This window comes from Tubulanus polymorphus, chromosome 10, assembly GCF_964204645.1.
Source record: "Tubulanus polymorphus chromosome 10, tnTubPoly1.2, whole genome shotgun sequence".
Classification (NCBI taxonomy): Eukaryota; Metazoa; Nemertea; class Palaeonemertea; order Tubulaniformes; family Tubulanidae; genus Tubulanus; species Tubulanus polymorphus.
Genome location: NC_134034.1, coordinates 4,145,494 through 4,157,141, shown reverse-complemented (window position 1 = coordinate 4,157,141; position 11,648 = coordinate 4,145,494). Strand labels below are relative to the sequence as shown.

Sequence of the window (11,648 nt, the reverse complement as noted above, 5' to 3'; positions counted from 1 at the left end):
GTTCAGTGACTGTAACTGCCATTAAAACTGACATTAGTTATGTAGGCTAATTCTTTACAGATGTGTGCCACAACAACGATTCAGGATGTAACCTTTGAGGAAAATAAAGTTGAACCAGTTATTTTTTGAACTCGACCGAATAAGACGTGTTTGTCTTCACTGTCTTAGGCAGTATTTCGTATGACGATACCATTCGAATTTGTCACCCAATACCCACAGTGATTTGCACACGAATCCACGACGGTAAAACCGATCGCTATCTCTCTAAACGAAAAATAGACGAATGAAGCTCATCGTCTATCCCTTTCATATGCAAAACTCGAATTACTAGTGACCTTTTTAATGATATTTTGTCGACGAATTTTGGGAATTCACAAACCATGAATATGAGAACTAAGATGGACGACATGCGCAACACTTGAACTTCAGTAGAAGAATTTGCTGATGACATGTCGACGCTGATTGTTTTGCGGCGTACCCTTTGTACAACCAAGAAAGAAAGATATTAGAATTGCGTTTAGGAAAATCAACGTAAATATGGGGACAAATACTAAAAGAAAATTTAACCGGCATAATGAGTCATTAAATTGTGCCATTCCTTCAAAACATTGGTCGGCTTACCTAAATCTATACGAATTGTTGCGTGATCGATAAGCGTGTACAAAAGACTACCTCCGCGCGAAAAGACTCGAAAACGCCAGAGCGGAAGTAAATGTAGTAAATAATAATAAATGATAAACCATATATGAATAAAATGTAAAAGTTGACGACATTTCTTGTCCAAAATATCAGGGATTTCAAAGGGAAACAACAATGATAAATCTTTCGGTACTGATCAACACGACGCTATAATTACGACTCATCTGAAACGCATTTAACAGAGCAACAAATGCGTAATTATATTCCTTACCGAACATCCAGTCATCTTTATGAAATTATAACCTATATCGCCTAATACAACATACACGTGAATCGTTCTTATGAGAAGATCACAAACATAACTACGCAGTAAATGAGACCTTGAATTGCTAAAACCTTAACGAGATAAAAGCTGTTGTTCACCAACTTTCCTAACACATGTACAGTGAAACTGTTTAATGCGATACCGCAAATTGATGCCGGGCCGTGAATGAATAGATACATGTAAACCCCATATTATAAGTCCCATCGGTTACAAGGCATTCGAAGCCATCGCTTGCGCATATCAACGTTGAGAGCTGCCGTGGTTGCAATTTCATTAAGCATCTTCCCCTGAAACCTACGGAGAAGTGTGCAATCAAATCGTCAATTAGGATTCCGAAAACTGCATGGTAAAATCGACCAAACAATCCGGATATACCAGCTTATAGGATTCCATAATTACAGTCATGAGAGAATATCGAATATGCAACGGACATCATTATATCTCCCTGTTTCGGTATTTCTAAAAATGTGGTATTTTCGCCGGCTTTGTCACATGGGGCGTGACGATGTTATCCGATATTTTTTGGTGATGTAACGTCGTCACGGTTAACTGACCATCTGGCCTTATATCCGCTAGATGGTGAACCAGTCAAACCCAGCTGCTCAAACAGCACTGGCATTCTCTAGAGATGTGTTACAGTCGCTTAAACGGACAAACACTTGAATGGGCAAACACCTTTATTAATTTGGGCAAACACCTTTTTTTAATTGAGCTAGATCTTCAAGCCCACGTTTTTTATCTACCACAAAATGGTTAAGATGTATATCATGCCATTGGTGCGCGTGCACTCGAATATGTTTACCAAACACGCGATGCACGTAAAATCGACTTAAAGTAGAAGGCTTATCCAAAACGGGTTCAAAGACGGTTTTTGTCGTATTTATGTCATAATCAAATCATTTTTGTCAAATTGTTTAGCCGGTATCAATGAGCAATTTGGCTAACATCATTGAGAAACTCATGTTATGAAGATTGCTGGACAGCAACGACAATGGGTTTTCGAAATAATGTGGAATGAAAAGGTGATCATTAATATAGCTGCAAAGTAGCCATAGTACAAACAGTTAATATGGGCTTTCGATTCGGGAAAATGCACGCTGGAGCGATGTATTGAACGAACTACACAATGTTCCTACAGTGAAAGATTGGATGCAAGCTTTACTTCCTTACATAGATTTGAAAATTCGGAACAGAATCCTGTTTCGCGAGCGTGCAGATTAAAGCTGACTCTAAAACCAGTCTCACATCATTCTACGAAGGTTTAATTTCACTCTGAACTCTGTTTCTTGCGGCGGTATGGATTCAATTTGACTCCAAATATAGTTCTAATGTTGCACGAGTGAAATAAGACTTCTGTTCTGTGTAATCCCCACATTTGTTTAATCTTACTCTGATTCTAGTATCACATTAGATCCATTTTTAGGTGTTAGGGTTTTTAAGTAATCAATTTCGGACTCTGCAATTTCAGGTTTTTTATCTGACTTTGATTCCAATTTCACTATTTTTAGTAATGAGAAAGAACAATTTGCAGCGTCTATTATTAAAGATATTCCATTCAGAATTTTCGGCCGCCTACGCACGACATTCAGTTAGATAGTCAGGCGTAAGTCTAACGCGACGAAAAGATTTACGTCCAATTACGTACCAGAAGTCGTTACAGTTACAGAGCTTGAAGTGGCCTCGTCATCCGTGCGCGGTTAATACCGCTTTGGTGAAACATATTTTATCGGTTTTTGTAAAAATGAAAAACGAAGCAATTAACCTAGTGATGCGGAGAGAGTCCGCCCACGCGGATGCGGACTGTTATTCGGTCAATTTCAACGGAAATGGCATCTACTCCATGGCGGTGAAGTGCGCTCGATCGACGATTTGGAATTCAATTTTATTTCTCTATATGATGATTGTGTAAATATCCCTATTCGATCACTCGGTCACAAAGTACAACAATTTTCTGCGCCTACAATCAGACTTGCTGATTTTCGAGTTTTTCGATTGGAGATTTTCTTCTATACATAGGCTAAGGGTTGATATGAATGCGTTATGCCCCAGAGGGAAAGATTTCCAATTAGGGTATGAGATTAGGCCCGGGATTATAATGTAAAAACTTCCTAGAGAGAGGGATGACTGAGACATACCGACGCCGTCTCTGCTGCAGCAAACCTCGATATGACTTGAGACACGCGTCGATAAAAATATGATCGATAAAAGCAAACTAAGATCGGGACAATAAAAGAATTATCGAGCGTTGAACTCACTCGCTACGGAAGAACAATGCGACCAACAACATTTAAGAGTTTAAAAAGTCGACATTTGAAATTGAATATGGTAAGTCGATTTTCTGACTTGAAAAATCAACTTGCCAAGTTTGAGTTGAATACAATGAATTTTTCTTGCCAAAAAAGTAGCCTTACTAGCCCGAAAATTCGACTTTTTGATGTCGGAAAGTCGACTTATCAACTCGAAAAGTTGGCAGCATTGATCTTCCGTAACTCACCACCAGGTGACATTAGAATAAACACATCCTCCCGGCAGGGACTCGAACCTGATGGCATCGAGATTGCCACGGTACGAACCCTGTCACACTGGACCGAGTACCTCAACGATTATAGGCCTACAACGAGCAATCTGATTGGGACCGTAAGTTTCCGTGCGGAAAAGCTGCGCGTGTACCTGCGCACCCGGTCTAGTGTGGCAGGGGTTCTTGCTGTGGCTCAGTGTAACGGCGTCATCAGGTTCGAATCCCTGCCGAGTGAGGATAGGAGAAACAATGCATTTGGTCAAGCGTATTTGCATTAACATACATGAACATATCGATTTATTATCTTAATCACATGGAAATATGTACATGATAATCGTTCTACTGAACTCCCACCGGTCAAAATATCTATCATTGTTATTTCATCTGAAAAATAGGCACCGTTTCGAAGCTTCACTGTCGTTACTCGAAGTTCAAGGTCAGCAACTATGTCGCGGACAAAATCCAAAAACATATTGCATTGATTTTGCGTCAGTTCCTGATAATCTTATTCGCGCGCACCATCTTCGATTCAACCAATCACAGTCGTCCTTAGTTATCCGATTGACAGAAGGAAAAACACCAAATAGAGTGGCTTTCGAAGACATAGAGACGATCGGGCTCGAACCGCGGCAACCCGGGGAATAAAACACATACGTCATGGAATTCACGTTTATACACCATTAAACATTAAGCTCTGTTCAAACACACCCACACGACACAACCTTCATATCGGTCAAATCGGTCTTAACTATGTTACCTTCTTCGTCGAAGTGTAACAGCGATATCGGCGCCATCTCGCGTGGCGTGCAGCAACTATCGAACGGTCGATGGCCCTTCTTGTACAGATAACCGCTCATAACCGTGGAATGTGAAGTCGAAAATAAATTGTACGGCGTAAAGCCATCGCACTTACCCGTACAGAAGTCGGCGTTATACCCGTGCGGAGCGATTATCCAATCGTCCCAATTCAAATCACGGAAATCTACGAAAAACGAATGCTTACAACAATTTCGATTGCGACCGTCGCAAGTTAGCGACCGCCTTTTTCGCCGGTCGCTGGGCTTCAGTTTCGTTCGCATCACCAGAAACGGCCGACGCCGGTTAAGGCGACGTATCTGTTTCGTATTAGTCATACGCGATCCGGAAAACGAGCTGTGTAACTTGCGGTAGCGGGCGATGCGGGCGATGCGGGCACGCTGTCTCCTGGTGCCCCCTTTCGACCGAAAGCGCCTCCGTCGCGCTAAAAGCGGTCTAATACCGTTACCGCAGCCTTCGCAGATAACCGCTAAACGCAACGTATGGTCGACGTTTTTGAACATTCTTTGCGCCATGTTCTTCGGCAGCGTTAAACGATGCCAACGCGAATGACGTACGGTGACGTCACGACCGAAAACAGCGCCACCTAGCGTCCCGTTATTGTTTACGTCATATATGAGTAATTTGATGTCGCGAAGCGGATTTTTTCGGGTGCCGTTTTTTCGATATTTGATGAATACCCAGACGTTCGCGTGCGTCACTAAGATATCCTGCCGTTTGGATTCCTCTTCGCCTAAATGAAACTGGATCACGTTCGCATTTCCGGTCTCGTCATCTGCAATCGAAAACAAAAACGAGATTTTATTTGTATGTTAAAACACTGCCGCTCATTAAAAACGTGACAACAACAACAACATCGATACGACGTGCGTTCGAATTCCGCAACCGTTGCAAGTTCATCCGAACCCTTGAACACGGGGATGTATATAATTTGGGTACCCGCACTGACCAGATGGCGTTACAATACGCCCAGTTATGCGCAATGAAAATACGGATTGAACTGGACTTAGGCTTCAAAATAGAAATCATGTCAAACAAGTCATCGCATAGATATGAGATTGACGTTCCCAATAAGTGTATGGTAAAAGATTTGCTAGAAATAATTCTACTAATGAGAAAAGATGATTCGAATTTCATTGAAATGTAGATGAAATTGAAGCGCGGTTACCGAGTAACCACTAGCGAAACCTGGCGGATCCTCGCCTGCCATACACGCCGTAGTTCAGGTACCGCATTGAGTTCAACAATAATCAAGTTTTAGTAATAAATTTTAAACTGATCGTATCGCATGAAACGGTGTGTCAAGCTGTCCGATTATCATCAGAAGTTTAATACCCAAAACCTGTTGTAATCCCTGCATTCGAAACGACTGTTCACCACATTCGCGGGCAGCACTCTGAGTAAATGTGCAGAATAAACGTAACGCTGGCTCTGCTCGTTGCTATCGGTAAAAGCTTCTTAAATAAGTTTTTTGATTAAGAAATTGTTTAACAATTCTATTTATTTCTTCGTAAAGACTAAACACTGCTTTGCACCGTTAGATATCGAAAAGTGGGAAAACGCGGTTACGGTCGACTCCACTCAAAGTCGGATCTTTCGGGACCATAAAACTGTGTCCGACTTGAGCAACATCCGAGTTGGGATCTATAGTGGTTACAAAAACATCTTCAACAAACACCCGAGTTGGACGGTAATCCGAGTTGATAGGGTCCGATTCGGGCGGAGCCTATTGTAGTTAGTAGAATGGCATTTGAATGTCCGAAAGTAAGGGTCTGCCCCGGAGGTCTCAACCTGCAGATTGAAATTCTCTCTCTACGTCGATCGTCGTTGTAGCGTGGAGTTTGGTTCATCGCTTTTTGCGTCAAGTAAGCTCATAATACACAGCATTTATATAGCAATGTCGGTACTTTCATTTTTTCCCAAAGAATTGAAACTAGGGGTCCAGGGACGCCATGCCCACTTGGGAAGTGGTTTCAAATGCTCAATAATCTAACAATTTTACTATTCACCGCCCCCTGGTGACCATATACAAAAACCAATGACCTTGAAATTCATCACAAACATAGAATATGTCCTTCTGAACGGCAAGTGCGTGGAAGACCACTTCAGGTGCAAGTGCGTTAAGACGTCCAATGGCAAACGTAGGTTAGTGTAGTATAACAATGATAACAATAATATTTTATTTACGATTTGAATTACAAAACGAACTCATAGCATAATTGAAAACAAATACGAAATAGTACGACAACCACACTCAAACGTGGTGAACAGATGATAAGATAAAAACCCATTGATAACAAATTAGAAGAAATCTAAAATCGAGAAATTTATTTATTGAAACAATCTTCTTTTAATTTGTAAATAGTGGGTTTTTATCTTATCAAATACGGAATATTGCAATGTAATACGCTGGACGACTGTCCAAGTTAGTAGACAATTATGACCTAGAAGATCCATACACAGCACTCAGATCCATACACATTTATACCCCCCAATCATACGTGCATGTTACAGGACACAAGCATTTAACATCAGATATAGATATACATTTCATACTTTAATTCAGTCATGTTGAGAAAGGAGATAATGTACGATCTAGTAACTTACTTGAATTAAACGTACGTATTCGCTATCAAATTGAATTACACTTCGTTATGTGAACTATGTTGTAACAGTGATGAGAAATAGCGCAGCAAATATTCGAGAGAAATCCCACGAAAAAAAAAAACAGCCGAAGATAAAAAATGGGATTTCTCGTACATCTATCTAACGCGAATATCGTGTATTTTCTCGGCACAACAAACCCTAACAAAGCAACATCTCTGAGCGATGATATGTCAACGTCGACAGCCCGTCGATAAACTTGACAGCATAATTCGTCGTTTATTTTCTAACGATTTGTCGGATACCGGGTGAAATATGCTCAAGCAACTGGAGATGATATTCATAACAACCTTTCAGTCAACGCGCTGCGTTTTTTTTTACTGGCGCTCGTTTTATTCCTGGGTCGGCGACCTTAACGGTGGTACCGGCTATACGAAATACGAACGACGATTGAAATAGTATATTTCCTGTAGATACAGTGGTGAAATAAGTAAGGCCCGTGTTGACTCAGCAAAGTGCGCGCGTCAGGAAAACAGCATCAAATTCACATTTCAGTAACTATGTGCATGAATGCCCCCTTTTGAGTGAAATTTTAAATATCAAGATAGCTTGCCTAGTTTTCATTCGGTGGCTATTTAACTGCAGAGTGGCTTTTGTCATTAGTTTACTGTACACTTGTCTCTTTATTTTCATATCATTTCATCGTCCTTATTTCTGAATGAATTACAATTAAATACTACAAGAACAGATATAAACTAAGAGAGTGTTACAATATTTATCATTGAATGTAAAATTCAATTCTAATACAACAGCCAGGATGTATACAAAAGCCGAGGCTTGAATACTGAAGGCACCTTCACAAGGGAATAAAAACAAACAATCCTAACCAGAAAAAAAGGACTCATACACGCTCTCTATTTGTTTGCATCATAATCGAATTGAAGAAACGCCGATGGCGCGAAAGCCGATTTTCATAATTCGGTTATACGACGGGCAATAAGACAATGCTTTTGACTGGACACTATCCTCTGAGCGGTGAACTTTTCCAACACGCTCCGGGCGGCGCACCATCGAGGTACAGTAGAATAAGAAGCCAAATGAACAGACGAATATTTATAAAAATCCGGGTTAATCACTATCTGTACGTACTTTAAAGCAGACTAACATCCGTCACGTTATCCGATAAAACAAGTCGTTTTATCCCCAGACGAAAAGAGAATCGCTTTCTCTGAAAGTCGTCTACCAAAAAAGACCGCCATAAATCGTCAAGATCTAGGCTAATGGAGTTACAACTTTCTGCTAGTTGCGGCAGTTGTTTAGTGGCTTTGAACCCCAATGAATTGTATTTACAGTACCATTTGAGATACAAATTCAGGACTTTTAATTCCCTATCTTCCGGATTTTGCCTACTTGGAAAAGTTCCAGCCGAGTTGAGCCGAAAACCGACCAATCACAGCCACGATTCGCTGAGGCACGATATTTCGATCACGAATCCAAGTCGTCGATGGCGTATACGTACTTACAGGCTCACTCAAAATAAGCCTGACGCAGAAACACGGAATCGAACATTTCGGAAATAGATCTCGGAAAAATACTTTCCCGAAATCATGAAAAATCTACGTAGTTTGTCTGGGGTCTCCAAAAATTACAGTTCATACTGGATGTAACGAACTATCGGTATCGGCGAACGTATTTTTTCGGTCGCTGTGTCGAGGTTGTGCACTATACTACGTATGGGAGCGTCCATATCGTACGTACGACTTTCTTTGGGGGGGGGGGGGTAAAGAATAATGTACTAACTTCGTATGGGGGGAGGCGTTAATGAAAAATCTACGTACTTTTCTGGGTTCTCTTAAAATGGTACGTACGTATTTAGTAGACGTGAGATATCCAAAATATATGCCAAACACTGTCTGATACGGAATATCGAATTACGGTATCATTACTAACTAATATCAATCCGCTCTAAATATCTTCATTTATACATTTTCGTTAGTCACCTCGTAATTACTAAATTCTCGGCATTTTTCAATTAAAGGTACATCAATAATATAAGCATAATATCATTTGCCAATTCGTTGGACGAGGGGCTGGTTCAAAATGTTCGAACGGATAGGGGAGGGTCAGAGAAATAAGTAGCAAGGTCGTACAAGGGGGGATAAAAAAACGGCAAAATTGACCGTACGAACTATTCGGACTATATACAGAACCACTGCGGCCTCCGAGTCTTCGAATATATAATTGATCTGGCCACCTCGAGTTGACGCCGGAACTGCGCGCGCGCCCGCGTGCCTACAAAATACTAAATAATTAACCACTGTATATACGAAGCTCCGGTCGACATACCCCGGTAATCGCGTCTCTGCGGTCATTACTCGACTACAAAAATAGATGTCAGTAATCAAGAGAAAAAACCACCGTCGGTCCTGATGCGTTTTTCGATAAGCTTCCTCGTCAATGGCGCGCATTATTGAGATTATCAATCGGTGCCTCGGTCTCGGACAGTTATCGAAGTTTTATCCGCATCTCGATGTGCATCTCGTCGGAGATGAAGTCCGTTTCCATGTACTATGCGGTTAGAAATAACCAGTGGATAGTTGAGAAAATAGTTGCCGCGATCACACGGAGCCAGTTTGACCTGGGCCGAATTGGCCCGGATCGGGCCTGAGTCAAGTTTGGCCCGTGCCTGTACGAATGCGAACCAATCACTCGATATCAAAAAATGCTTCAAGCGAAGCCGGAGTCATTTGCTGAAACCAGATCATGCGCATTCAGTTGTCCCGTGCTAAAACCTGGCTCGGGCCTGGTCCGACGTATTTAGTCTCGGACCAAAGTTGGCCCTGGCCAAACCGGCACGGGCCCATTTGGCCCGATGACACGGGCCAAAATTGCTCGTATGATCGCGGCTATAGTTTAGGCCTAACTATTTTTAAAAAAAAAGCTGAAATTAAAATCGTCAACAAGACCTTAAAGTTTCAACGAGGATGACATATATTTTCATCTTATTGATAATCGTCCTCATCCTCTGTTTTTTTTTCGTTTTTTTTTTTCTTTTCAATTCAAAGTCGAATAATTGAAAGGTCGAGCGAACTAAAATCTCGGGTCACGTTACGAGTCGAATTCCAAGAAACCAATTCGAAGCGTGGGGGTAGACTTTAAATCTAACGCCGACCGATAATATAATTCGTCAGCTCCGTTAGTTTTCGACGAACGCTCGCGCGACGAACCGGTTTAATCTATCCGCTTGATCACGTTTTGTGTCATCGAAATTTCACTCGGGGATAATCCGCGATAGAAGTGAGTAATAGTCGGCGGATGAAAGTGAGAGTGTAGATAATTAAGAGGTATAGGCCTGAACGAATTAGACAACAAAGCGTGAGGGCGTAAGCGTGTGGGCGTTTGTAGAATCGGCTATCATCCAATCAATCGAATTTCAACTTCAATTTTTATCCGCTTCGTAGAAGGCATTTATATCTTGAGTTATCTACCGGTAGTTGTCCTTTTATCCGAATGTGTGAGAGCTTAAAACAATATGTCAATTCGATTATAATGAATACGACTGCGTGGACACGTATTTCAAGGACACTGTGGATCCACTTTCGTCGTCGAGTGACAACGTTTTTCCCCGCTCGATTTATAATCATATTATACATATGAATATACATATATTAATTGTATATAAACGGCGCCGATGTGTGCCGATGAACTGCGCCGATGCGTGGCCTCGCGGGAAATGCCATCAGATGAAGGCTTTATTGAGGCCGGCTCGGATTAACCGCCGCGCAACTTGCACGAAAACGACGACGAATGGCGTCGGCTGTGGATAATTTAAACATGAACTGACAGGCATTACGTTTACCGCGCAGGTCAGCCGCCCACTCGTTCGGTTTTGGCAATTCAACCTGACACCGACAGCCTTCCATTATTATCAACCGTCGCATCTTCATCCCCGGGATAAACGATTACATATCTCGACCAAACGACGCAACCTTTGAAATTACTTGATAATGACATTAGGCGCGTATATTTTAGTAGATACGACGACGAACCTCCGATTAGGAATTTGGTATATACAAAACGCAGTCAAGTCCCTAGAATAATCAACCCTACATTCCATTAAACCTATGACTATGCGTGGATCAAAACCCCACAGTCAAAAAGAAAACCAACACGCGATTGTGGAATTATTGGATTCAGAGTTGTATCAAACCAACAAATCCGTGAAACCGGGTCCAGAGCCGAATACCTTCCACGCTATAGATCATAAAGCCCACGCAATTACAAAATAAGGATCTACAAAAATCCTAACCCAAAGCTTAACCTTTGTATATGGAAACTCTGCATCCATATAGTAAATTTTAATCCACACAACTGTGACCTGGGTTCCGATTCAAATAGAAAGTGCACGACTGTGGAACTGGGTTCAGTATCAAATTAAACCCGCAGAACTATGAAACTGGGTCCCAGTTCAAATTAAAGCCACACAACTCTGGAACTGGGTCTAGAGTCCAACTGAACCAACGCAACTGTGGAACTGGGTCCATATTCAAATTAAAGCCATACAACTGTGAGCGGAACTGGGTGGGTCAAGAGTCAAATTCAACCCACAAAACTGTTAAACTGGGTTCCGAGGGAAATAAAAGCCACACACCTTTGGAGCTGATTCGGAGGCATATTGAAGCCATATCATTGTTACTGGAATCAAATCGTGCACTCATTAACGTATCGTGCGTCAAAGTGTGTAAA

At 41.6% G+C, this 11,648-nt stretch overlaps 1 protein-coding gene across 1 annotated transcript in view; it reads right to left on the bottom strand.

Moving 5' to 3' along the window:
- Positions 1-4,180: 4,180 nt before the first annotated feature.
- Positions 4,181-11,648, bottom strand: part of LOC141912248 (inhibin beta B chain-like) — a 28,495-nt gene continuing 21,027 nt past the window's right edge. The window contains exon 2 of the mRNA XM_074803472.1: positions 4,181-5,073. Coding sequence (XP_074659573.1) covers positions 4,181-5,073 — 893 coding nt within the window. The remainder of the gene's footprint in view (positions 5,074-11,648) is intronic.